This window comes from Sciurus carolinensis, chromosome 11 (genome assembly GCF_902686445.1).
Source record: "Sciurus carolinensis chromosome 11, mSciCar1.2, whole genome shotgun sequence".
NCBI lineage: Eukaryota > Metazoa > Chordata > Mammalia > Rodentia > Sciuridae > Sciurus > Sciurus carolinensis.
The window spans coordinates 80,735,374-80,762,856 of NC_062223.1; the positions used below are offsets into that span (position 1 = coordinate 80,735,374).

At 44.5% G+C, this 27,483-nt stretch overlaps 1 protein-coding gene across 2 annotated transcripts in view; it reads right to left on the bottom strand.

Annotated features, from left to right (window-relative positions):
- Positions 1 to 27,483, bottom strand: part of Tenm4 (teneurin transmembrane protein 4) — a 712,052-nt gene that overhangs the window by 48,092 nt on the left and 636,477 nt on the right. Inside the window, exons 20-25 of one of the 2 annotated variants that reach the window (XM_047517531.1) lie at positions 20,223 to 20,342; positions 14,743 to 15,004; positions 11,415 to 11,682; positions 9,000 to 9,143; positions 6,188 to 6,437; positions 4,131 to 4,151 (exon numbers count right to left, since the gene is read on the bottom strand). In XM_047517531.1, the coding sequence (XP_047373487.1) occupies positions 4,131 to 4,151; positions 6,188 to 6,437; positions 9,000 to 9,143; positions 11,415 to 11,682; positions 14,743 to 15,004; positions 20,223 to 20,342 (1,065 nt within the window). The remainder of the gene's footprint in view (positions 1 to 4,130; positions 4,152 to 6,187; positions 6,438 to 8,999; positions 9,144 to 11,414; positions 11,683 to 14,742; positions 15,005 to 20,222; positions 20,343 to 27,483) is intronic. The other variant, XM_047517532.1, reaches the window with a different exon arrangement.

Below are 27,483 nucleotides of genomic sequence, written 5' to 3' on the forward strand. Positions count from 1 at the left end.
CCAGATCTGCTTGATTCCAAAGTCTGTTCTTTCTGCTTCCTGATGCTGCTGCTCAGGGCCTTCCAGGCTCCACTGCCCTCATTCACCTGGGCAGAGATTCAGCGGTAGCACCACCTCATCTGAAATACCATTCCTGGACCTTGGCTTCTTCCCACTGGTGAACAGGCCACTTCCTTTGTGTATCTCCAGAGAGCCTAGGCAGATTATACTTTTAGTTATCTGTAGATCCTTAAGACACTTCTGCTTAGTTGTCTGCCTTCTCAACAAAAATCTTGAACTCTTTCTGGGCAGGGACTGATATCAAGTTCCCAGGTGCTTCCTACTTGGCTGATGTGGTGTGAGTGCTCTGGAAAGTTCTGCTGAATTCATGAGTGAATGAATGAATGAATGAATGAATACCTGCCTCCCTGACTTAAGGGTAATGATCTTAAATTGATGGTTCTAGACATCAGAATCACTTGGAAAGCTTGAAGAAAAAAGCCTTACCTATAATGACTGAAGAGCCTGGACATCTACCTTTGAGATCTCTCCAGGTGACCATGAGGCACAGCCAGATTTGGGAACCAAGGATTTTGACTTTAATGTGCATATGAATTTCTTGGAGATTAATGTGGATTTCAGTTTAGTGGTACATAACTTGAGTCTGCACTTCTGACCAGTTCTCAAAGTATACTGGTGTTGGTTGCCTGTACTTTGAGTAGCAAGACCTTGGAATACTCTGCAAACCACAAATGCCTTCAGGGTATTTGATGCAAGATGTCCTGATTCTGTGGCCAGAGAGTATTTCCTGGATAGGGATCATGTATGATCCTTTCTGATTCCCAATATCCTGAGCAAGGTTGGCACAGAATCATATCATAGTCCTATTCCCAAAGTTTGCTGCAGAAGTCTCTAAGGACCCACATTCTTTAGTTCCTTAAACATAACCTTGGCCCCTCTGGAAGTGACATAAAATCTTAGAGGCCTTTAGGGTACCACTCCAGAAGTTAATGAGCTGAAGTCAGGTCTCACTCTACCATCTTTCTGGATGATGTAGGAAAGTTTCTAGCAGGTGGGAGCCCAGGAGTGTCTTGTGACAAAAAGTAATCTATTCCCAGCTTATGAGTGGGAATTCTCTTTTTGTCTCAGAGTAAGGCCTGCATCACATACAGGAGCATCCTTCAATCACATCAGGTGGCAACCTGGCAAGATCTACCGCACTGGTTCTCAGAACCAGTGGGAAGAGCTTGAGTATTGGAGCCACACAGACAAGGATTCAAATACAGTTCCACCACCCACTTGATAAAGTGACCATGGGCAAATTACATAGCTACTTTGAGCCTTGATTTTTTTTCATCTGAGAAAATGGGATAATAACATCGACTTTAAAGGGTTGTTTTGAGAACAAAGATTGCATGAAGAATGTAGATTTCTGTGCATAGTTCCAGTCCCATTAAAAAAAGAGACATGTTCAATGAATGGCAAAGCTGGTCACCTTGAGAAACTTCCAGAATATTTATATTGGTGCATAATGGAAAAGCTAAGTATGGAGATGTAATATTGTCCTGTACAGGACAATATTACATCTGGGGCAGTTAAAGGCTCTGTTAAGGCATGCAGCTAGGTTTGAGGGAGACTTGAATTCAAGAGTATATCTAAGAAGAGACTTCGAGCATTCCTCCTAGACTTGGGGAAGAGATCTGGAAAGAGGCGAAGATGCTTGTTCCCTAAATGGGTCCACAGAGAAAGATGCCCAAAGGATTATGGGTCTCTGTTCTGTCTGGGGGATAGCATGAGGCTGAAAAGCCAAAGGCAGAGATGAGCCTGCTCTGGGGAGCACACCATGTGTACACAGCTGACCTCGCCCCTGTGAAGCCAAGTGCTGTTACTGAGAGTAGCCGAGGCAGCTAACAGATGAAGAGGACGAGACTTGAGAATTTCTTTAATCTACCTCAATATTTACGGAGGGGGACACTGAGTTCTAGAGAGCAGAAGGGATTTGCCAATATTCAGGAGCCAGATAAAATCAGAACTGGAACCTGGGTTCTCTGTCTCCTGATAGTCTTTGGAAAACTGGAACACACAAGGTGGTTCCCTTTCCCCTCTACTTTGGCTCCCCTTAGAAACAGTTTATAGCACTTGAGAAAACAATGTATTGGGAGAGGGCAGGAACCCAGTTTTGAAATCATACCATGGAAATATTCAAAGGTCACTGAAGATCAGAAACAAAAAGACCCCACCACTGCTTTTTGCATTTATAGAGGATGAGACTAGAAACCAGAAAATCTGGGTGACCAGCCCAAGGCCAAGTGGCCCCCCAATTTCCAGGTTTTTCCCCTGTGTTTCAGTTGCTTTCTAGCCAGCCACCACCATGGACTGAATGCTTCAGTGTGAAATGCTATTTTTTTTTTTTTTTTTTTTTCAGTATTGGGGATCGAACCCAGGGCCTTGTGCTTGTAAGGCAAGCACTCTACCAACTGAGCTATCTCCCCCAGCCCAAAATGCTATGTTTTAATCCAGGATCTTTATGGGAAATGGAATTCTGTGTTTTCTGCAAAACTGAAGTTGAGGGCAATGCATCCATTCACATCTCATGCAACATCTCTGTTCTCTGAGAGGTAGGCATGTTTTCTATTTCTGATAATGCAAATCATGGAAGTAGTTTTATGTTTTCCTATTTCCTCTGCTGTCATGAAATCAAGTCTACCCTAAGGTACAATCATAGATGTGTTTCATCTTTTTGACTTTTGTTCCCACTCCCTGTTTAACTGAACTTAAGGCGTGTCTTTGGGTGTAAGAGGACTCAATTTCTTTTGGGGAAAGATGGGGGCTTCGCAATCATCACCATAGAATAGTATATCATTGTATCATCATCATATAATCAATAGTTATAATGTTATGATATGTTAGTAATAATAACAATGCATGTATTTTGTTATTGTTGCCATTATTATGACTATGATGACCAGTTTCTGGAGCTCCTCCTTACGCCTAAAAATGTTGAACGCTTCATAAACATCCTTTGTGACTCTTACACCAGTACCCTTTGAGGGACATTTTAATAACCTCAATTTAGAAAGAAGAACTCCAAGAAATGAGGTAATTCTTTCAAGCCCGCCCAGATGGGGAGCTTCAGTTTTCTCCTCTGTAAATTGGATGTAATCACAGGGACCTACCTCACAGATGGTTTGGGGACAAAATGCTATTTTCTCTGCTACATAGTAAATGCTCTATACATATTAATTATTATGATTTAAAAATAATACATAAAATTATCACATCTACTTGTTCAGAAATGAATTCAATAATTATTGAACTTAGGGTCTGCTGGCTCTTTTCATCATCCCGAAGGCTTTCTTTTATCCCAACTTTGCACCACCCATGCGCCATGTTGAAGCAAGCCACATGTGGATAACTCGACCATCTCTGTGGCCATCTGAACCACAGCTCTGTCTACCAGTGGTTATTTTTCAAATCACCCTAATGTGCAGGATCAGCAGACTGTTAGGTGGTAGATGAATGCCACAGTGATAGGTATCACTTCTCTTGGCATCTGACTAGACCCACTCCTGCTGGCTGCGCTGCCACTGTGAATCTATGACAAGCCTGCTCTGTGACAAAGTTCCTATCTGGGGATTCTCCCTGAAGGCAGCCCCTGTGGCCTGTTCTGCCCTTGCTGGCAAACCTGGTGGAGTCATCATGGGGATGATCCCAAACCTGTGGTACCTGGAATGTCCATAGAAGCGCAAATTTCAGACTCTTCACCTGATCAAGGTGAATTTTCCATCATGACCATCAAAGTCACTCAGCACAGTCTCGATGGCCTCATTGATGGTGAAGATCAAGCAGACCGTGGCATTCAAATTACCATGTCATGGTTTAAATTCCTTTCCCAATTACTTCAGTCTGTTATGTTCTCAGACTATAGGATAACTGCCTCACTTTGCCACAGATTCAAAGAGTTCAGGCTCTTGCCACCCACTGCCACTATTATTAATGATTTCCTCTTATTGCCACTGATTATCCCCGATCAGTTCCAATCACACAGGATTCCTTTGCCATTGAGCCATCTGAAATTGACATGTACAGCTTACCATACAACATGCAACAAGGCAGGGGAGAGACGGGAAATTCTCCACTGGTTGGCTTACCTATGTCTGAAATCTTTATTTCTGACAGAAGACAGGAGAGCAGGGAATAGAAGAAAGAATGAGGTGTTAGCAGCAGGGTTAGAAGCATTATTAGCAGCCTGAAAACTTGACAGCAATGCTACTGTACAATACTGTAATAAATAAAGACTTAGCAGCTATGACACTGATATATTTCATATTGGATATTACTTGTCAGTGAGTTCACTTACAAGCAGCTACATATCACAGAGGAGGCATGGTTCCTCCTGTACCCCCACCGCTGACTTCAGGGAAGAGGACTAGCACGACATATTCCACTGCCTTAACAAGTGTGCAGACAGACCGTAACAGTCTCTTCTTTTCCCTGTACGGAAACGTTCCTAGCAATACACAGACTCCCTGCTCTGAGCCTCTGCATCCTCGTTTCTTTACCAAAACATGGGGAACCTGCTCACAGTAGGAAGCAGAACTGGAGATATGCTCTATCTAGAAGGGAGGGTATGGCAGAGAGAAACAGGCCTGGGGGAAATGATTGGAGGAAAATCTCTCAAGACCATGATATGTTGATTGATTTAGATTTCTTTTCCAAATTACATTTACTTCTTCCTCCACTACTTATTCAGTGTCTCATATGAGCCTCACAGTGGTGGGAGGAAGGCAGGGAGTTGATATCTCTTATTTGAAAGATGTAAAAGTGGAGACCCAGGGGGTTAAGTCGTACAGCTTCTCTGCCAAGGTGAGCTGACCCCCTGGTCCTTGGCTCTCTCCATCATAGTACATATATGCAGCTGAGTGAATCAAATGCACTCAAGGATCCCTTCTTTCTTGATCTGTGTCTATGCCAGTCAACCTCATAATAGAAGAAAGGCAGAGAATATTCCATGGGTGAGCTTCCTTCTGTCTCTGTGAGTGGGGGAGGACACTAACACTTCTCTTAGGGCCATGCAGCTATCAGGGAGCCACTAAACCTTGCCTTCTTTCTCACACGTATGCTGCAGAACAAGATTCTTCAGCAGAGAATATAAGACATTAAGACAAAGTGGTTCTCACTGGGCCAGATGACAATTTTTTGGTGAGGCAGAGCTGAGTAATGGCCTTCTGGATTTGGGTCTGCCATTCTAGAAGTTGGACCTTGGATAGGCACTTTAAATTCCCTGAGCCTCCTCTTTCCCATTTATCAAAGGGTAGTAATAATAAATACCTCACAGAACTATTAACACTTGGCAAACAGTAGGAGCCCAACCTTCCCCTGCCTGCTTTGGAGAGAGGCTTTCCAGTTCAAGGGACTCTGCTGCTCATGTGCATCTCTGCCTAGGAGATAAGTGGGTACTGTTCTCTAAAAGAGTTGTGAAGAAACTTGGTGCCATTTCTCCTGATAGAGCATAGTAGTGCTCCCTTGTCACTAAAGCACAGCTTCTCCACAGCCCCAGAACCCACCCTGTGGCAGTGCTTTGGGTCTCGGGAGATCTGGCTCAGGGAAGCACAGAGAACAATGCAAACACAGAGGCTTCCCCTGAGCTGTAGCTGTGTTATGCATTACCACTCATGAAGAAGGGGAAAAGGGCGACCCAGCTAGTTCTGCAGCACCTGAGGAGCAGAGAGGCCCTGCTTGGGTCAGGCCTGTGGGCCTCATCTCAGTACTGGTTACTCAAAGGGAACTGCTGCTAACTCTGATGAGTGCTAAGTAAACAGGGCCAAACTTGGGGACATGGCCATAGGGGCCTCACCTGTCATTATGCCATCCCTTGTTTTTATAAAGACTCATGTAACTGATTTTACTCAGTTTAGTATTAGGGAGCAAAAAGAAGGTTCAATGGCTCTCAGGAGGCTAATTTTTGACTACCAGCAGGCTTTCCTGTCACCTGGATGCCAAGGATGTCTCCCTGTTCCAAGGGTGGCTTGTCTTCACAGTACATCAAGGGAGGCAGCAGCTGCTTGAGCTGGAAAGTGAAAAGTCAGATTCTGACAAACACAGTTCTGTCCTGTCCCACTTCTCTGGGTCAGTGGGTAATGTGACTGGACCCTAAGATGGCAGGGGGATGTTATCAGGAACTTTGAGAAGGCACCACCTTACATACCTCAGCTCCAGAATGTTGGTGACATTTCCAGAGGGGAAGATCCTGCGGATGTAGTTGAAGTCACCCACATAGAGGCTTCCGTCAGAGCCACAGGTGAGGGCCACGGGGGCCAGGAGCTTGTTGCCATCTGCAAGACCATTGCAACTAGGGCAGGAGATGCTTCTCCGGCGCCCATTGCCCATGATGCTGCCAATGACTGGTGGCTGCTGAGACACAAACTGGTTTTCCCCATTCCCTTTGTGCAGGATGCCTGGGACAAGAAGAGAAGAACAGAATTATCTGGGAGCAGAAAGCAGGTCCCTCTTCCCATGTCAGTCAGAGTCACCTGATTTTGCAAGGTCCCCAAGGTCTTTGTCAACCACTTCCAGACTCATCTCCTGAGGCTGTGCCTTACCCCACAGTGAAACCCAGAAGGACCTGAGCAGACCACACTGTTTTACTGATTTAATCATCATCATAACTCATATGATGGCACGGATGTGACTGGTATTGTAACAGAGGGAACAGAGCAGGCAGCTTACTCTAGACCACACGCATGAGAAGTGGACTGGAGTCCAGCTCTTGTTTAGCTACTCTGACTCTCAAATGGGCTGCACATGGCTCAGTTCACATCTCTGTGACAGTGAGGATTCTAATAGCTAGGTGCCTTTCTCCCTTTCTATCAGTACCAATTCAAGTGTGGACAGTATGTCTTTTTTTCTTTCTGTAGCCCCAGGGCCAAGCACAAAGCCTGACATAGAGTAGACACTGACATATGTTTATAGAGATGAATGAGGTGCTCATAGTCTCCTCTCACCAAGATGGCGTCCAGAGACCAGGGTTTGTGCCTGGATCTGCTCCCAACAGGCTGATCCCAGATCTCACACAGTCTTCACTGCTTTAACTGCCCAGTGGCCTGATGGGGAGATTGACCTCAGTGACAGGGAAGCTTCCTCCCATACTCATGTTGTTTCTTTTTGTTCCAGATCATTCTTTACCCCCTGTTTATTGTTATAGCCTCTAAACCCTGCCTTCTGCCTTCCAGCCTACAGCCTGACAGGGTTTTGGCTTTTATGGGTCACAAGGAACCTCTCTCAAGTGGCCACCTGTTAGCTTTGCCAAAGTCATCAAATGGATTGCTTTAATGTTCGATGTAGTCTAATCAATTGCTTTTCCACCTTAAAGTTGGTGTTTTTTTAGGTTTTAGGAAATCCTTTCCTGAGATTTTGAAGAAATTCTTCTATATTTTATCCATTAATTTTGAAGTGTTATCTTTCATATTTAGATGTTTAAAAAACTATCTAAATTTATTTCGTATACAGTGTGTATAGTATAGTTTTTCTCCACATATTGAGCAAATTTTCTGGGTATGTTTTGAAAGTACTCATTAATTTTCCACTTACACAAAAGGTGTGGCAGAAACTTCCAATTACACACAGTATCTGTCCCATCCCCCCTTTCCCTCTGTAGCTACAGCAGTCCTGACAGCTGGCCTGTCACATGACTGCTGGAACAGACTAGGACCTCCAGCCCAGTGGGCAGCTCCATCTGAGTCTGAGCTCTGGCCAAGGGCACACAGTGTGAGCAGGTGTTGAGAGGTACTCTTATAGTGGGAGGGGCTTGTTCTTCACCTATTCCTCCTCCTTGCTGGACATGAAAGCTGGAGCTGGAGTGGTCACCTTGGAGTGACCTTGGGAAGGCCCAAATGGAACCAGGAGAGAGGATCAGGGCTTCTGATCCTGAAGCTCTGAATTACCTGTCTCCAGTCTTGTAGGTGAGTGAGAAGCCAATTTTAACTTGTTTGCAGTTGTGCAATTTTGGCTTTTCTGACACATGTGGCCAAGGCTAATTTTAATTACCACTCACAGGTCAGCTCCTGAATACCTCGCTCAGCCCTGTGGACTCCATTTACCTGTTTCTGGGCCAACATCACACAGTTTTAGATGTTACAGTTTTCTAGTTTAACTTAATATCTGGTAAATTTATTTTCTGTGTTCCTCTTTTAAAGATTGCCTTAGCTATTTATAAACCTTCATTTTATTATAAACTTTATAATTAGTTTGTCAACTTCCCCTTAAAACATGCTGTGGTTTTGACAGGCAAGCACTGCACTTTTAGATTCAGCAGAAGATACGTGACATGGTTACCATGAAAGAGTCAGATTGAGTTATTATCTGAGGTGCAGATGCAATCGTGGCACTTGCCTGCTTGAAACCTCTCAGAGGCTTGACATTTGCCTGTGGATGAGGTGCAAAGTCCTAATCTACCCGGGCTCCAGCTGCTCAGCCCCCAGCTTTGGCTACTCTCCCTTTTATCTCATTCTCTACTCAAATCATAATGGACCTCCTCTCTAAGTACTCTTCTTGGAGGCTTCAGCTCTTTCACCGGTACTGTGCCCTCTGCTGGAATGTTCATCCTATTTGAGACCCAGAGTTAATCCTGCAGACCTTCCGAGACTCAGGTCAGGCATCTTCTCTCCAGGGATGCCCTGAGTCATTGAGTGAGGTGCTCCTCCTGTACTTCCATGGTGTCCTGCACCTCCCTCTGTGATGGCATGGTCAGTGAACAGCAATCAAATAGTCCCTTGAGTGTTTGTTTCTGACCATGTAAAGTTTCGAACCCTCTTATTTCTGTATCCCCAGTGCCTAGCACAGTGACAGGCTGAAAGCAGGTACCCAGCAGTATTTATTGGCTAAGCCTTCTGACCAACGGATTGCACAGGAACCCATGTAATTCAAAGTGTTTTTTTTTTTTTTTTTTTTTTGAGGGCCCAAGGGGTATGAGACAAGGTCACAACCTGGCCTGGCTCAAGGAATTCTATTTTTCCACTCACCACTTTGGATGTTGAGGGCATGATGCTTGTCCAGGCTCCATCCTCCAAGCTTGGACGCATCGATTTCATATCCCTGAAGCACTGCTGTTCTTTTTTCCCATAGGATAAGATCTGGGCAGGATTCGTACTCATAACCCACAGAAACTGTAGGGATCAGAAAGAATATAATGCATGGGTGAGTGAAGCTTCATCTTTGGTCTTTAGACCTATAGCAAGGCCCTCTACTTGTCATTTGCAGAAGAGGAAAAAAAGGATCATATTTCTACCTGGGAACCAGAACCATGTGAAATATGGACAGTGATTGCAAATCTTAAAAACTTTTTTTTTTTAAAAGAACAGTTGTACATTATTGGGAAAAGTTAAGCAAATGTATTGAATATTTTAAAAGGACCATGGTGAATTGATTCCAAGGAAGTAATCTTCAATATGGAAAATACTTTATGCACAACGTCTTCACTGCAGCATTATTTATAATAATGGAAATTTGAATTAATCTAAAGGTCTGAAAGAGGTGAGAGACTGAGCAAACTTAAGCATGTCCAATCCAGAATATTACACAGCCGGTGGAAATTATGGCTGGGAAGACCAGGTGGTGACAGGGAAGTGTCCCTGGAGTAATGCTCGCTTGAAAGGATTGGCTATCTTCCATAATCTATGTGTGCTCACAAAACAGCAAAAACAAAACAAAACACTTGAAAAAAGAAAGCAAATTCAAATATTAACAAGTCATTGTATTTGTTTATGGGATCACAATGACTTTTTTTCTACCTTTGTCTCTTTCTCGAATTTTTATGGGGAAGAAATCTGTACTCATTTGTAATGAATACGTGGAAAAGAAGCTCAGTTGGGGTATTTTGAAAGTTGAAGGTTGCTTTGAGCTTTCAAAACTTGCAAATACTCTGGCTTCACTTTTGTTTCACAAATCCAGGCCCCTCAGTAGGTCCTTGGGATGAAGGTTAAATACAGTAGGCTCCCTGAGCCTGGGTGTGTAAAAGCCCTGTAAGTGACCTTGGGAAGGGAACCAGCAGAGACAGAAATGCCATTTTTTCCAAGTATCTTTCTGAGTAGGCACTATTTTCCAGTGGGTAACTTCCTACCTTAACAACTGGGCAGCCCCTTCTTGTATGTACCATAATGATGGCTGACCAACTGTGGTAACAGGGAACAGGCTGGAGATGTCCCTGTCACCTCTTCCCCATGACTCTGAGTCACTGTATCTTCCACTGGTCACCCATGACCTCAAGAAAGTGAGCTCAGCCCTGAAATTTCACTGTGCAGTCCCTTCCTTTTTAACTGACTGGTGGATACTAAATATGCTCATTTCAACTGAAAGGTGTTTATTTTGAAAAGACAATAGATGTGGCTTGATCCTCAAAAGGGATCACAAACAGTAAAAGATGCTATATTTGTTCCCAATGTTCCTTTGTGGGACAGGTAGGGATGCAAACTATAGTGGAGAGCTGGAATAAATCTAGCTCTGCTCATTACAAGCTGTGACTCCTTGGGAAGGCACCTCGCTTCTCTGCTTTCAGCGTCCTCATACAGGATTTTGGACTTGGGAGGCTGTTGTAAGGATTCACTGAGATGCTAATGCACAGGGGAGCACAGTGCCCAGAGCAGGTGCTCGAGGGACAGCCCCTTATGTACTTCACGCTCCTGCCTTCCCTTCCGTCCTTCCTCCTTCCTTCCCTCCCTTTCTTCCTTTCTAAACACAACAGGCTTTCTCTGTTTCCTCACTCTGCCTTGGCAAGTCAAAGAGAATGAAACCAGAGCATGGTTCAAGGTGAGATGTTACTTCTAAGTGCTTGGTGGACCAGCCCCACGTGTTAGGACTGCTAAGGACCCACTCGGAGCCCTTTCTCGGACCCTATCCTGACCCAGAAGCTGGAAGAAGTAAAGCCTGCCCTTGGAAGCCCAAGCTCTCAGTGGGGCTGCTAGATAAGGCCAGAGCCAGCTTCGGTTTTAGCTCTAAAAACAGCAATAATAATGACAGAGAGATAACATCTCTGATTGGAAATAAGGTCATGAGGCCAAAAAAAAAAAAAAAAAAGGAAGTAGCCCAGTTTCTTAGCTCCTCTACTTTAATGAGTTGGTTTAGGCAGGATGGCTGTCAGGTGGCCAGGCGAAGCCCACAGGTTGTGCCTTTGTGGCACACGGCATCTTTAGCCCATCACATACTACCACAGTGCTTTTTGAGGAGTGTTTGGGTTTTGTAGCCATTTTTAATGGTGGAATTTTCCACATTCAGGTCTTCCCATACATTCTTTGATGTCATGGATGGTCACTGAGAGGCTTAAAGGGCAATTAAGCCTTAGTTATTTTTGATCTGAGAAGAGGAAGGGAGGAAAAATCAGCCAGGGAGGTGGCCAGGGTCACTCTGCAGGGACGGCAGGTGTTCTGCAGCAGGCAACTTACCAAAGGCTTCTGAGAGCCCAAGCACCTTCTGGTTGTAGACATCGGTCTTGTCCCACATGAAATAGTAGGACAGGTCGGGGGCGGCAGCAAACCACTTCCTGAAGAGGCGACCCTCCACCGCCACCATGAGGTGGACCTTCATGAGGTTAAAGGGGATGGTGGGGTGGGTGAGGCTGATCCTCAGGACAGATTTGTAGCCCGGGGTGCGACTGCTCAGGTAGCTCAGCCTCATCTTGCAACCAGAGATGGCGATTTCCTCCTGCAGAGCCTAGAAGGCAAGACAGACCACAGCAAGGGATGGTCACTGGATTGCTCAACGGCAGGAAGACAGCCATTGCCCATGGATTCTGGTGTTCAAGAGGCAGAGAATGAAGCAAAGGGGTGGGGGCAGGTGGAAAAGGGGAGGAGGAGGAAGAAAAAAGAAGAGGGAAGAGTGGAAGGTGAAGAGGGCCAGGGGGAAGAAGGGGAAAGAAAGGATGAGAATGGAGAAAAGGAATTAAGGGAAGAGAAAGGAAGGTTGAGGGTTGGTCTCTGGGGCCAGCTCTTCCGTGGCACAGCCCTGCATGAGCCGCCGTACCTTGATGAGCCCCGGGTCCTCCTCTGTAACATGGATGGCAACACGGCACCCCAAAATCGAGAGGAACACACAGGCAATGCTACGAGACACCTGGCAGCAGGCCGCCTCCCACTCACTAGCTGTGTCACCCTAAAAGACTCATGGAACCTCTGCATCCCAGTTTCCTCACTGGATTAGCACAGGGCTGGGGAAGGTCACAATACAAAGTGGCCAGCACCTCAATGTTGTTAGGTAGGATGACGGTGCTGTGGATGAACCTGGGGATCCTGTGAAAAGAGGTCTTTCTTTCAGACTAATGTGGACAGCTACCTGAGCCAGAGAGAAAGTTTCTCAAAACTTTCTTAAAATAAGATGTTTCAAATGGTGTTCCTTTCCAGGGAAGTACGCAGAGGCAACGTGAGGTTGACCAAACAAATTACCAGGCAGAGTTGAGAGTACAGCCTGGCAAGGACCTGCACCGAGGCCCCTGCTTACCCAGAGAGGCTGGATGGGTCGCATGGAGTCTCAGTGCACACGGGGTCCCCACCCTAGCACTGTGTCAGATGAACAGAGTGTTGGGGAAGGCAGTGCTTTTCCTGCAGGTGCTGTGGGCTCAGCCCAAGGTGGAATAGTCAATGGATGCCAGATGATCAGGTATGTGGCAAAAGTGGAGGACTTTCATCAACCTGGGGGCTCTCTCTCAAGAAGGGAACATTGGGCTGGGGAGATAGCTCAGCTGGCAGAGTGCTTGCCTTGCAAGCACAAGGCCCTGAGTTCGATCCCCAGTACCGCAAAAAACAAAACAAAACAAAACAAAAAACCACACACACACACACAAAAGGGGAACATTAAAATTATGGCATTTGCAGGCAAATGGATGAAATTGGAGAATATCATGCTAAGTGAGATAAGCCAATCTCAAAAATCCAAAGGGCGAATGATCTCGCTGATAAGTGGATGATGATACATAGTGGGGGGTCGGAGTAGGGCAAGAATGGAGGAAGGAGGGACTGTATAGAGGGAAAAGAGGGGTGGGGGGAAGGAAAAAATAACATAATGAATCAAACACCATTACCCTATGTAAATGTATGATTACACAAATGTACACCTACACCTCTACTTCGTGTACAAACAGAAACAAGTTGTACCCCATGTGTTTACAATAAAAAAAGGGAACATTAAATCAATCAAGGCTAGCATGTCCATTCAAGGGACAATGAATATTTTACCTTGTGTTCACAGATCAACTGGGCCTTTTTCTGTCCATTCCATAGACAGGTGGGAACATTTACCCCTACCCTGCTCTCCTGGACACACAATTCTAGGGTGTGGGCTTAACCCAAGCAGTCTTCCGAAGTCACAGCTTACAAGTTGCAGGCAAAGCAGGCGGTACACCCTGGTGAAGCACAGGCAGGAGCCAGTGCTGTCCTGACTCTCTTGTACACAAGGTCCTTCTTGAGGGTACCCCTCACATTTTGCACCTGCCAGAGCTTGCAAAGACTAACCAATGACTGGACCGGCAAACCCCAGGAGTTTGTTTTCATGTATTTTGAGTCTGACAATAAGCAAGGTTTGTGCCCCAACTGGCCCTGTAGGCAGCTGGCCCAGGGAGCAGTGTAAAGAGGGTGTGACCTTGAACCTCATTTGTTCTGAAGTCCCTGCTCCTGGGAAAAATGTCTAGCTGGAGAGGAGCCAGGGTTGAGTAACAAATTAGTTCTCTCCAGCAAGTTCTGTCTTCACTGACAACCATTTCATAGGAAAGGTCAGCCTGGTCATTGAGACAGGAGACAGGTGCTGAATCTCTGAAAAGGAGTGAGCTTGCAACCTGTGTGTGCAAAGAGACTTTTGCAATGGTTGTTTCCTTCTTGTGGGCTGGCGTTGGAAGCCACTCCACAGGGCACAGGCGGAGAGATGTGTTTGCTCAGCCAGCCATGAAATACACACACATATACATGCATATGCTCTGCCAGCGCTGGGGCCATCCATTAACATGTGCATCACCAGGGTCCTCATTAGGAGGGCAGGAGACAGGGGCTTCTCCTGAACTTCTGGCTGACGCCTCTCCCCTTCCTCAGGCCTTTCTTCCTGCCATCGGAAACCAGGCTGGGGATGGTAGAGGACATTTAACTCAGGGGTTCTTTGTCAGGCAAGGAATCCATCTTGATTTCCATCAGATTAAAATGCATCTTTCCCAATTACTTCCCTTTAACGATAATTAAGTAAAACACTTGCGTATATAGATTTGAGCCAAAGCAATCCTTAGTTGGCGTGAAGGCAGCGTGTGTTAAATAATCTTAATAATAATAGCTAAAATTTATTGAGCATTTACTAGGTGTCAGATGTGCTAAGTACCTCATAGATATTTTTCTAATTTAATCTTTATTATAATGCTAGCTATTTGGGATCCTGTGGCTTATTCCTTGTGGTTCAACCTATTATTATAATACTTGCAACAGAGATACTGAGGGGAACACCCTGCAGACTTGGGTAAAGGAAAGCAGAACTGCACTGGATGGCACCATGGAAAGGGAGAGAGAATTTACTGTAAGCCAGATGTGCCAGGCAGGTTGCAGCTGCTCACGAGCTTTCAGTGTGGAGGATGTGTGGCCCCCTGTCCTGACACCATGCCTGCCGTGGGGTTTGGCAGCTGGATTCAGCAAAATGGGCTGACAGGATCTGATCCAGACTCCTGAGAAGTTCTTTCTTTCTACCATCTCTAGATCTCCAAATGAAATAAAAGCACAGGGAAATGCAGCCAGGAAGGCTGGGTACCTGAATTTCTGGCACTATGGGACCTTTCTCTGCGCAGGAGCTGGCGAAGGATGTCAATGGGGATGGAGACACGACGGGGTTGGGGCGGGCGAAGTTGCTCAGATCACAGCTGGGAATCTCATTCTCTTCATGCCGCATGACGATGGTTTCCATGACAAAGAAGCGATCCCAGGGCAGCCAGAGGGTGTGCTCCTGTGTGATGAAAGGCGCCCGCTCAAACCGAAGGATGATGGAGACACCACCGTTGGTGACCAAGTCAAAGCTGTGTGGAGGGGAGGGGACAGGAAAATCAGGATGATGGGGAGGAGAAATAGGAGAGAAAATTACACAAAGGGTCTGAGCACTTGGTGAGGGGAACTTAATACCTAAAGGCTTGTCTGCAGCCACAAGTGGTGACAGTGACTCCAGAAGGCCTTTGGGGTTGCTGCGTTGTCAAGTGACTCACCACAGAGAATTTACTGGAGGCAGATTGGCCACTGGTAAAAGAGCCAGTTTTCAGGGCACAGGATATTAACAAGTCTGCTGCCGTGGTGCTCTTGGCACGTTGGCCTTTTTCCTGTGTCAGAGCTGAAGCCCAGTAAAACCGCAGCAGAACAAGCCCTGACTCAGCTGTTGGGAACCCTAAGCCTTGTCCTGGTTCTGACATGAACTACGGTGCCGTCTTGGTTAAGTGACTTAACTTCTGTGTCCTTAGTGTTCTCATCTATAAAATGCAAAGATTCAAGTGGATTATTCTTAAGTCACTCAGATTCTGTGATTCTACAGCAATTTTCGCTCTAATAGATAGTAATCTCTGATAGATTACTCAACAAAGACCTTTTCAATTCCAAAATAACTGAACTGTTTAGAGACAACAAAATTAGAATCACAGCATCTTATAAGCAAAAGGGGGCCAGAAGACTGAGTGGCACTCTCAGTTGAGATGAGATCACTGTGATAGCCCAGTCTTGTACACAGCCTCTGTGGATGGTAGGTAGGTCTAAGCAGCAACCTGCCTTCCTAGGCCTTGTTCTGGCTCTGATACCACACCAAATAGGCCTTGGCTAGGGTGGTCTCGAGGCCCTTCCCTTTGCTGGGCCTCTCTTGTTTCAGGCTTGCAGGGGATGATACATGTGGAATTTTCCTGCCCCACTCAAAAATGTATTGTACCCAACAGTACTCAGCCAGAAACAGGCTGCCATTTGTTGGGTTATGGAGTCTTAACCTCCATCTCCTGCACACAATCCTAGCAAGGCACTTGCCCTTCCAAGCCCTGGCATGGAACTTTTGTCTTGAAAATCTGAGGAAACTGAGTCCCCATTTGTATATCTCCATCTTTAGACAGTGTCCAGACCCCCAGAGAGCCTGATCTCTGGGTTGTACAGGTGCATGAGAGGCCATGTGAGGTCAGGTATAAACCAAGGTATGTCACTAATCCTGCAGGTCACCTCTGCTTGGCCAAGTAGAGTGTTTCACTTCTACAGAAGACCCGGGGTTCAGTATGTCATGAGATCTCAGATTGGAATTTTGTGTTCTTTCCCCTCCTAAAACAGAACATGTAAAATCAAGTAACAGTCGAACTACCAGAAGGGAACTTACTAGTCATCTGACCTAGTCTCCCCTCCAGTTGGATGTGTTGGTACCTTCTACAGAATCACCATCAAGGGGCCCACTTCCAGTGATGGGGAGTTTGCTGTATCCACAGGGGAAATAGCCCATCTTTGGCTAGTTCTCATGGTTAGGATTTTTCATATTTTGGAATTTCACATGGATCTCCCTCCTTCTACATCCTTATTCTCTGATCCTGGTTCTACCTGCTGCGATGACTTGGAAACAGTGGTTCTGTCTACCTGCCACCCCTGGCTGCAGTGTCTCTCTGGAAATAGTTCTTTAGCTATTGCTTTTGGGGTGCATTTTCAAGGTCTGTCCTCATCTTTTTGGATCTATTTAAACATCGTCCACTCCCAACCTTACTCAGTCAGAATTCCAGCTCCTCCATGCGAGCTGCTTCTTAGCACCCCTCAACCCCCACTGCACTGTGATTGCTCACCAAGCTGTCTGAGCCAGGGACATCTTTCCAGGAATAAGCCCAGAGCTTGATGTTTAAAAGTTTATACAATGAGTGCACAAGTGACACCATCAATTGATTGATGGTCCACTGAATATTCTATGTCCCTTCTTACTTCATTGTTGCAATTCAACTCTGTGTTCACTTGTGCAGTTGGTTTGAGAGACCCGAAGCTGGATCTCACCTTTACTCTGATAAACCCACATTATGATATTGGGCCCACTGCTCCATCTTGCTCTTCCTTCCCCTAAAGGCTACAAGGTTTTTACACTCAATTGCCCTGTCCTAGTGCCCAATCCTGCTCTTGGTACATGGCACTCCCAGATTCGGATCTCCAAGTTCCAAAGACTGAACCTTCCATCCTCTGCAGGAATGTTTCACCCACTTTCCCTGCTTCTCACTCAGCTCTTTCTATGCCACACTTGGGAAGAAGAAGTCAGGCACCACCTCCTTCAATACATAATGACAGAGAAACACCAGGGAAGGTACTTATTTTGGACCAAGAGTTCAGGTGGTGGGTCTTCAGAATATCCATGGTTTGGGGGAAACAACCAGAGAGCGACTTCTATTACAGAGCTTAATAGCATCTGTGATTTGACAGACCATTTTAAACTATCAAACAGAATTTTGGCTAGCATCAAAAGCTCTCTTCATGAGAGACTGAGTGTGGGGAGGGCGGAAAGACAAACATGAGAAGACACATTCCCAAGACTGTGAGCAGGCTGGGGCATCTGGCCTTGCCAGCCACTGAGTGTAATGGGCTGGAGCCAGGCCTACTCATTGTTGGGAAAACCTTGTTGTGAATATGAATGTGACTCTGACCCCAAAGAGGAGACCTGCCTGGTTCCCACAGAAAGCTCAAACAGCTTAGGGCCAGCCTGAGCAATACTACACACTATGGGTGAGTTATGCTCCCTTTCCAAGTCTCTATTTCCTCATCTGTAAAATGAAGTTGATGACCATAATCACTTGGCAGCATTATTAATTTGAGAGATGAGTGATGGATGGGAAAAGATCAGGGCCCCACACATTTCCTGGGTGTCATGCTCTGTATAGTCCCATTTTTCAATTCAATGAGCCTGAGCTGTTTCTCCTGTCTGATTCAGTGTTTCTTCACGACTTCTATTTTCCATTTCTTTAATGATCTCTTTGGTGAACTTCTCTACTACTGTTTTGTTTATGAGCTCCTGTTAAAACCTGAAACCTGGTATATTAGCATGCGTGCAGGGGTGGGGAAGCTGGCGCAAGTGTCAAGGAAAGCGGGGATCACAGACACATCAGTCCCTGGGGTTACAGTGCCCTTGTATGTACTCTTATCTCCAGACTGTATCTCTAGCCTTATGGTTTCTCCAAAGGTATGAGAGTTAAGAAGGTGGGTCAAGCTAGTGGGGAGAGAAATGGGCAAGAGGCAACTTGCTCACTTATAACAAACGAAATTTCAGACAGAATGGGAACAGTGATAACTTTCCCATACAGTAAGCAGTGTCTAAGATGGGAAGAAAATTTAAGCCCCACAATGCATTGGTAGGAACCGATCTGTGGCAGTGGAACCGATCAGGCTCTCAGTGGCAGTCATTCTGGTTACTATGCCATAACAGGAGGCTGATGCAGGAAATATCCCTCTGGGGTCTCCATACACTCAAGGGTCAGCAGGGATCTTAGGGGTAGCACAAACAGGAGGCATCAGAGGCCAAAGGTGCTAGAAAGTGAGTTTTTCCCCAAGGGCCACCATATTTATGCCAGACCCTGTTGTGTTTTTTGGACCTACCCTTGCCAAGCCTAGCAGGGTGCAAGGACTGATGATCCACCACCTCATGAGTGACTGGCAAGTTTCATGGCAAAAAAGAACAATCCTCAAGGGTTCCTTTTTGATGACTGTTTCCCAGCAGGTTATCATGTAGTCAGAACACCTGTTGTCTAGGAGGCTCACATCTGCCATCTCCATAAAGCCAGGAGCCCCAAACCCGGAGGCAGTGCAGGCAGTGCATAATGAAGGAGACTCCTTTGCTCTGTAGCGGGAGTCTGCACTGATGTGCTTCCTGGTTGGAATGTGTGCAGGGTAGGGAGCAGTGGCCTGGCCTGGCCAGATTACCCCTGGGGGTTAGTCAAGAACCTCCTCCAGCTGGGCCCCTTCCCATTCACATGGAGGTGGGGAGGCTCCCATGCCAAGCTTGCCAGCCCCGTCTAAGAGGCACACATGTCTACAAACAGATGAGCCTCTACTTCATTAGCACCTCGGCCGGGACATGCTCGCATCTGATATTGGATTAAAGAGGTGCTAAAATCAATCAGGCTGGAGCATAATTTCCAACACAGAGTGAAAATCAACCTTATGGGCCCACAGTTAGCCAGATGGAATGCCACCACCTGATTTTATTAAAAATAGAGGACTTGTCACCACTGACAGCCTAAATATTCCACTTTGCTCCTCCTTCCCTTTTCTCCAAAATATTCTCATGGCCTATCTTGTCACCATCTCCTTCTCATTATTCAATAATTTGTAATTTTAATATCAGTTAATATTTATTATATACCTACTATGTGCCAGACCTGAAATACAGCAATTAATGAGTGGAGAAGGGAACTAAGATTTATCTCTTTATTCATATTTTTTGGTATCAGGGATTGAGCCCAGGGACACTCAACCACTGAGTCACATCCCCAGCCTTTTTTGTATTTTCTTTAGAGACAGGGTCTCACTCAGTTCCTTAGGGCCTCATTAAGTTGCTGAGGCTGGCTTTGAACTCTTTCTGCCTTTGCCTCTTGAGCCACTGGGATTCTAAGCATGTGCCATGGTACCTGACCAGAACTAAGATTTATAAAACATCTCCTATGTGTCAGGTGTTTCCTCATCCATCATATCAACTAATCCCCCAAAACAATTTGTGAGATGGATAGCATTAGGACCATTTAACAGGTGGAGAAGTGCAGGCTTAGAGAGATAAGGAGATCTGTCCAAGGACAATGTAAAAGGGGGAGAGCTAGTGTTGTTAAGGAAGATTTACTTCATTTTACTGATTGTTCTTAGAGGAATTTAAGGTCAGAAGATTATCACCCAAATAGCTTCCAAACACCTGAGCAGTTGCAGATGGAAACCACGCAAGAGGAATGGCTAAGACTTCAGGAACTCTCTGGTCTGTGGAAAGTAGTCCACACGATGATAGTATTTCATACCATAAATCATGGAGCAGGATAATATGGATAAGGTACCCTATGTTTACTCTGATGTCCACATGAGAAGAAATTGCTTGTTCTATGGCTGGAGTCAGGCATAAGGTCATATACCCAATAAACTGCAGAGCTAGGCATTTGAACTCAGGCCTTTTGGATCCAAGTCCCATCCTCTTTCTATATTGTCAATCCAATGGCAGCTATGTGGCAAAACCATGAGAACAAAGATTTCACTCTTCCTGGTCCATAAGAGGTCACCTACCTGCCATCTTGCCTGCTGATTGTGTACCCAAAGAGCGGGTTATTGACAAAACTGATGTTCACACCAACAAGCGGGGTCCCATCTGATGTCATTACTTGACCACGAATGACACAAGCATGCCTGTGGGAAAAGAAGAGAGAATAACATGAGATCCCTTCCATGGTCAGAGTCTGGCTGGTAGGGAACCACCAGAGGTCAGAAGACAGAAGACCGGTTGCTCAGATGCGTCATACCCAAGATATTCACTCCAGATATATGCTACCCTCTTAAAAATATCACCTCAATTTAAGGTATCAGAGTACCCTTGAAAGAACAGTTCTTGGAGAATGTTTTCAAATAAAACACTCAGAGGTTATTTTCTAAGGATATCATATTACGCTGTAAGGAGAGAAAGCTGATTCCAGAGGGCAACACAGTGCAGCTATATATATATATAGATTTGGAGTCAGGGGTCCCAGGTTCAAATCCCAGTTTTGCTGTTTCCTAGTTCTCTGAATCTGTGCAGGTATGTGACAATCCTTTGAGCCTGTATTTTCATCCTGGTGCAGAGTAAGCTCCATAAGGGGCATTAGCTGTCTCACTGGAACTGAATATACAAGAAAGTGAACAGGATAGAGGGTACTTCCTTTCATCTGGCATTATGAGAGAAGGGCAGATGTCACATTCACATAGGATGGATTCTGGAACCTGTAATCTCTCTCAGTACTGCACCCCTGCCCCATTCTTTCTCTGTATACTAGACAACAAACCACATGCTTTAACTAAACGTCATGCCAGGCAAACGTTGCTTTGTACCCCTTGAGTCTCTATAATGCTCTTCCATCTGCCTAAAATGTCATTGCTGCAGCCCCTTCCCGACATTCTCATTCCTAAAGACCCACTTCAAGTGATACCTCTTCCCTGAAGTCTTTCTTGATGTCCCTAATAAGAACCAGACCCTATGACCCTCAAAACCTGATACAAACACCTTGATAACAAACATACACGTCTCTCTCTCTCAATCTCTCTTTCTCTCTCCCTCCCTCCCTCTCTCTCCAATAGAGCCTGAACTTTTTGAGGGCAGAGTCAAGTTCTCTTCCTGTCTTTCTCTCTACAGTGCCTGGATTATGCCTAATAGGTACTAGGTCACAGTTGAAAAAAATAGGGAAATGAGCAAATAAGTGGGACAACTGAAGATCATCAAGCATGATAACTTCACATATTTCAGAAACAGAACCTTTTTACAGATGACATTTTATAAATATCCAAATGTTGAAAACAAGGGAAAAGAAGATCTGTTCTACACGAAGCAGAGTCAGGGTTCCTTTCCCCCTTGGGTTGGTTCTGAAGGCAACTCTGGGGAGTCTCAAAGTCTGGAGAAGGGAGCTAGAAAAGGATAGGCTAGGGGAACCTCTTATTTTATAGAAGAGGAAAAGAAGAGGTTATGTTATTTGGCTAAAGTCACGTAGGAAGTGGTGTCATGGCCTGACTTGACTTGGGGCCTTACAACTGTGGGTCCAGTGCTAGACCAGTGTGTTTGCCACCGTCAGTTGGTGGGAATGAAGGTGCTGGCTGGTGTCAACATTCTAAGGATTAGGACACTGGGGACACAGACCTCAATGACAAGACCAATCTGAGGCAAAAATGCAGGTGCTCTTGCCCACATAACTCTGCGCACTTGGTTTCGGAAGGCTTTTTTTTTTTTTTTTTTTTTCCTGGCTGAGAGAAGAACTACTGATGAGGCTCATGGGCATTCATGAAAAAAGATCTCAAACTTTGTCCTTGCCTTATTAGGTACCCACATCTCTACCTTCCTAGAGTGATAAACTTTTCTCTGTTTGATGAGAAAAGCAATTAACACCAGGCTTGTAAGCAGCTGGTCTCACTAGTGTCAGCTTGTCCTTTCTGAAGGCAAAAACAACTACCCACAATGCACCAGGCACCCCACCCCCACCCCACCTCACTCTCCACAATCTGGTTAACGCTAATTTAGTCAGTGGTTTTCTTCCGAGGTCATTGTTCTAAATGCTATTACATGACAAACAAGTTAAGCAGGTGAAACTCAGCAAAGACTTAGTCCTGTTCTGAAGGTCTCCCAATATATTTATGTGAAATTATCTCTCCACTAATGGGAAAGATTTATTCCATCAATTGTATTCAGCTGGTACTGAGAGATGCTTTCTTTAATGGAGGACAATTGAATTTCTTATTGTAGGAACTTTGTCCTTCCAGAGAATTACTAACAGATCTCATCCCCTGATGTTGGCTACTAGCCAGCCTTCTCCTGACATACATACCTTCAGATTCTGCATGGAAAATAATCGACCCTCTGGGGATGGTTTCCTTTTGAGGGCTACCCTGGCTACTGCCCCTTATGTACATGCAGGCCAGCATCCTCTGATTTATCTCTCTGTGGGGATTTTCCAATAATTGGGAATCGTTAAATCAGTACCATTTTGCTATCATGTCGCCTCAAATTCTGCAAGCCAGAGCAGATGTAATTTTAGCCTAGGCTCCTGTGGATTACTTTTGGATTCTGGAGAAGATTTAAGTCGACTCTCTACCCCGGTAGACCACAGAGGCCTTACTCATGTCAAAATAGGCATTTGATTCTGGAATCAAGTCCTAGAGAAAAACGCTTCCATCCCCCTCTATTTGACGATGATTTTCAGTTGTCAAGAAACCCAGGTTTAACAGAAAGCCTTTCTTGTAACAAAGGAGATGGAGATGGGTAAGTTAGTTCTGTAGAGGCCTATGAAATGTGTCTTTTGCCATCTGTGTTTGTCTAGGGAGGTTTGAAGAGCTACGGAAGTTTTCCAATGCTTCACGCACTTATTCAACTGTTGCCACCAGTGGTATACTGGTAGGTCTGTTTAACAGCAGACTTAGGGAGGGGGAAAAAAAGAAAGGAAGACAGAAAGAAAGGAAGAAAGAAAGGGAGAAAGAAAAACAGTTGTGATTTGTAGCACTTGCCCAGTGCTATGGTGTAAATACTCCCATGATGGCTGATTTCAAGCTACCAACAAGATGTCACAAAGTTGGAGAAGATGCACAGTAGGACACTATGTAGTATTCCCACCATAGAGATACAATAGTCCCAAATAACCTCAGAAGCAAAGATAATTATAAAATACAGTGAAATATTTAGGAAGTTATAAATTTTGAGTATTCATAAGCTTTTAGTGTAATTTAATTTTATGTTTTAATTTTTAACAGTGACTGTGTAAAGCAGCCAGCTTAAAGAGTTCCTAAGCACTTACTAATCAGTTCTTGTGAGCTGGTATGAGCTGGCACACCACCAGAGCACTGACCCTACACTTAGGGTTAGGTACTTGCTTAGTGCTGAGGATATGGCTAAGATAGAGCAGCTGCTTTATATGCGAAGATCCATAATGGAAGACCACCTTGTTGAGAAACCACTCAGGTCAGCTTCCCAGTTGGCTCATATGATCCTCTTATTACCAGTCCTTTATTTGACATGTTTTATTTTCCTTTGTTATCTTGGCATAACAGAGTTTGGGGTGCTATTTTCTACTCACCCTTAGAGTCCCTTCTATACTGTTAGTACCTCAGTAGGTTGTTATAAATCTTCCTGGCATAATTCATCACCCTCTATTTTGGATTCCCTATACTTTATAGGTATTTCTCCATTATTGTGAGCATCTAGGACTATTTCATTCACCTTCACAAAGTCGTCTCATGTGCTTACATGTGAGGTAGAGGAGGGCTGGGATCTCATCTCCAGGGGCTGGGGTAAGCATGGGATCTTGTTCCCTGTTTGTTGATAATGAAACTCTGAGACCTTGCTCAAGGTCACCCGGAGAGAAACAAAATTGTATGAGCTGTCACTCAAAGCTTGGACTTCTCACTTTCAGGTCCTTACTGTTAGTACTGTGTCTAGATCTGCAGTCACTAAAAAAAGAAAACCAGGCACCTACCATGAGTCAGGTGCCATGTTAGGTGCTAGAGTTATAGAAATGCATGAATCACATTCCCCTGTTACTGGTAAAACTCACAAAAGCTAATTTGAAATGCCCTAGTGTAGTTGTCTCCAGCATCAGGGAGTCAACACATGGGTTTGGCATATGTCAGGCAGCTGGGATACAAAACAAGCAATTAGGCTAGGTGAACTCTGCCAGGAGGGAGTGTTCATGCCAGGCCAGGGGGATGTCAAACAGCCTGGCATTAGTCCAGCTATGCTCAGAGCCTGACTGAGGTACCCTTGCTGATGGCAATGAGGGAGAAGATACGCTCGACTGCTTCCTGAGGACAGTAGCCAGGTTTTGTCAAAGATAAGGCCATCACAAAATGGAATCAAGCAAATAAAAAACCAGCCTCCACTGTCACCCAGGAAGAAGAGGTAGAAGAACACTGGGCAGGGAGTCACACTTCCAAGTTCTGACTCTGGTGATGAACTGCATGACCTTGGAGAGTCATCAGAACTCTCAGAACCCCTCTTTTCTCATCTGTCCAGAGCACTGAAGTTTTTCCCAACTTGGTATACAACAGAATCCAATGCCTTCTGGACTTGGTTAAGAATTAAGAATTTACAATTGTTTTAATCTGTTGCTACCTGATCCAGCTCAAGTAGCCCTACCACAAGTGGCCTGAGTCTTGTTGTAGCTCAATACAAAGCTTTTACCTCTCTCTGAATTGTTCCCTCTATCTGGATCTTTCCACTTGTTCACTTGAAAACTGCCTGCCCAGTCTTCAGGGCCCAGCTGGAGCATTCCTTAAACAGTGTTCACTCCCACCCCTTTCTAGGCTAGTTTTGCACAAACTGAGTGCTGTCATCTAATTGGGATAATCTTTCCTCCTCCAGAAGACCATGAGATCCTTGAAGATGAGACCAACCACATATCCCTCACTGCTCTGTTCCTGGCATGGGGCATGGATGATGCTCATTTAGAGGAAACCTCTAAAACAGGTGTTAGAGTTTGAATGAGGGACACGGTGTAAGCTCTTAATAGATTACTTACTGAATAAAGAAAAAGGTGATGTGTTTTTGTTACTTAAGGTGAGGGTAATATCAGAGGACTCTGAGCTGCTTGACCTTGGCAGGGATATGGCTAAGGGTGTAAAGGTTGGGTCTTTCTGTGTGTCCAGCCCAAATTGCCTCCCAAGACTAGGGTCCCCACCACCAGAAGGCTCACTTGGCTTCAGCTTGCACGTGTTATATGAAAAAAAAAAATTTTTAAAGTCAGAAATTAAACTGGATTAATGATTCAAGGTATGTTGTACAAACAGATAAAGAAAAGTGAGGAGAGAAAACCTGCAGATTTCCTTTTTTGTTGTCATTAAATGAAGGCAGCTAATTAATCCAACTCTCATTATCCCAGATGTGGGGCACCTATGGAAAATTTAATTGAGCAACAAATATATCATTTATGGTAACTTGAAATAAATATTGATTTAGAGCTCTAGTCTTTTGAGAAAAGTTAACAGGTGAAGGATATAAACTCTAGATTATGATTGCCAACCTGTTTTATTGCACCTATCTCATTGAAATATCTACAGAATTAAAACCTTGGAACTTAATGGGTTAAGCTGCTATTCACGAGACTGAAAAAACTATTTGGAATTGAGGTAGCAAACAATAACTTAGCCTCCCTCTGCCTGAAAATATTTGCTACTCTATGTTGTTATTGGTTATGTAAATCGCTCCTTTGCATCATATACTTTAAATGGATTTATATGCCTGACTTATACAAACTCTTAAAATGTTTTCTGTAAACCCCTGCTAATTGAATGGGATCTTTCCAGCCTCTACCACAATTTATCCAAAGTCTTGTAAGAATATTACCAGATGGGAAGTCCCACTTGAAAACCTGTCAAATTACCAACGTTGGAGTGGGGGGTGACTCCACTCGCCACTCTTCAGCTTCTAAGACCATCTTTCCAGTCTGGGCTTACAGGCTGATCTACAGCTTTTCTCCCTAGTTTTCCATGTAATGCTCCACCTCAGTTTCCCTGGCTAGCAGCACCCTTTTCTGTTCTGTTTTCACTAAACTCTTAGCAGATGCTCCAAAAATATTTGTTAAGTAACTAACAAAAAAAAAAAAAAATAGATCCAGTTCCTATTTATGAAGAACTCAATATTCTGGAATATACTTTGATTTTTAAGAAAAACTTTTTCTCAGCAAAGGATAGAGCAATAATATGAAAAGAGAGCCTACAGAGTGGTAGAAAATCTTTTCCACACACAATTCAGATAGAGTACTTATCTACAAAATTTATAAAGAACGTACGTAACTTTACATCAAAAATCCAAAGAACCCAGTCAATAAATGGGCCAAGGAACTGGACAGACACTTATACCCAAAGGACTTAAAATTAGCATACTGCAGTAACGCAGCCACATCAATGTTTATAGCAGTTCAGTTCACAGTAGCTAGATTGTGGAACCAACCTAGATGCCCTTCAACAGACGAATGAATAAAGAAACTGTGGTATATATACACAATGAAATATTATTCAGCCATAAAGAAGAATAATATCGTGGCATTTGCAGATAAATGGATGGAATTAGAGACTCTCATGCTAAGTGAAATAAGCCAATCCCAAAAAACCAAAGGCCAAATGTTTTCCCTGATAAGTGGATGATGATATATAATGGGGGTGCAGGGGTGGGGGGTGAGAGAAAAATGGAGGAACTTTAGATTACATAGAGGGAAATGAGAGTGGGGAGGGGTGGGTGGTATGAAAGATGGTGGAATGAGACAGACATCATTATCCCATGTACATATATGATTGCACGAATGGTATGAATCTACATCATGCACAACCATAGAAAAGATGTACCCCATTTGTGTACAATGAATCAAAATGCAGTCTGTAAAAATAAAAAAAAAATGATAAAAGAAAAACAAGTAGGGCTAAGATACCTATTAGTTGGCAGTGCTCAATTTCTGAATTGCTTATCTGTATTTTACATGTAATCTCTTACATGTAATGCCTTAAACAAGGCATTTGCCTATGATTTCAGATTTGATTAAAATCATACACTGTACTTCAAGATTAAAAAAAAAAAGAAATCCTTTCATACTGAATTAAAGTTAGTAAGAATAAAAATGGTGCTACCAAGTCTTTCCAATGTGATTGTAACCAAGACATCCCCACAGTTAGGACAGAGGACCAGACTCCACCCACATGCCCAACTCCTGGTTTTCCACTGGAATTGCCTCAGTTTAGACTCTACCAGAAGCTTCCAGATGACTTGTTTGGTACATGGAGTACACATCAGAGGGAAGCTTACAAAAAAAGCTTAGCCCCTCAGACCATT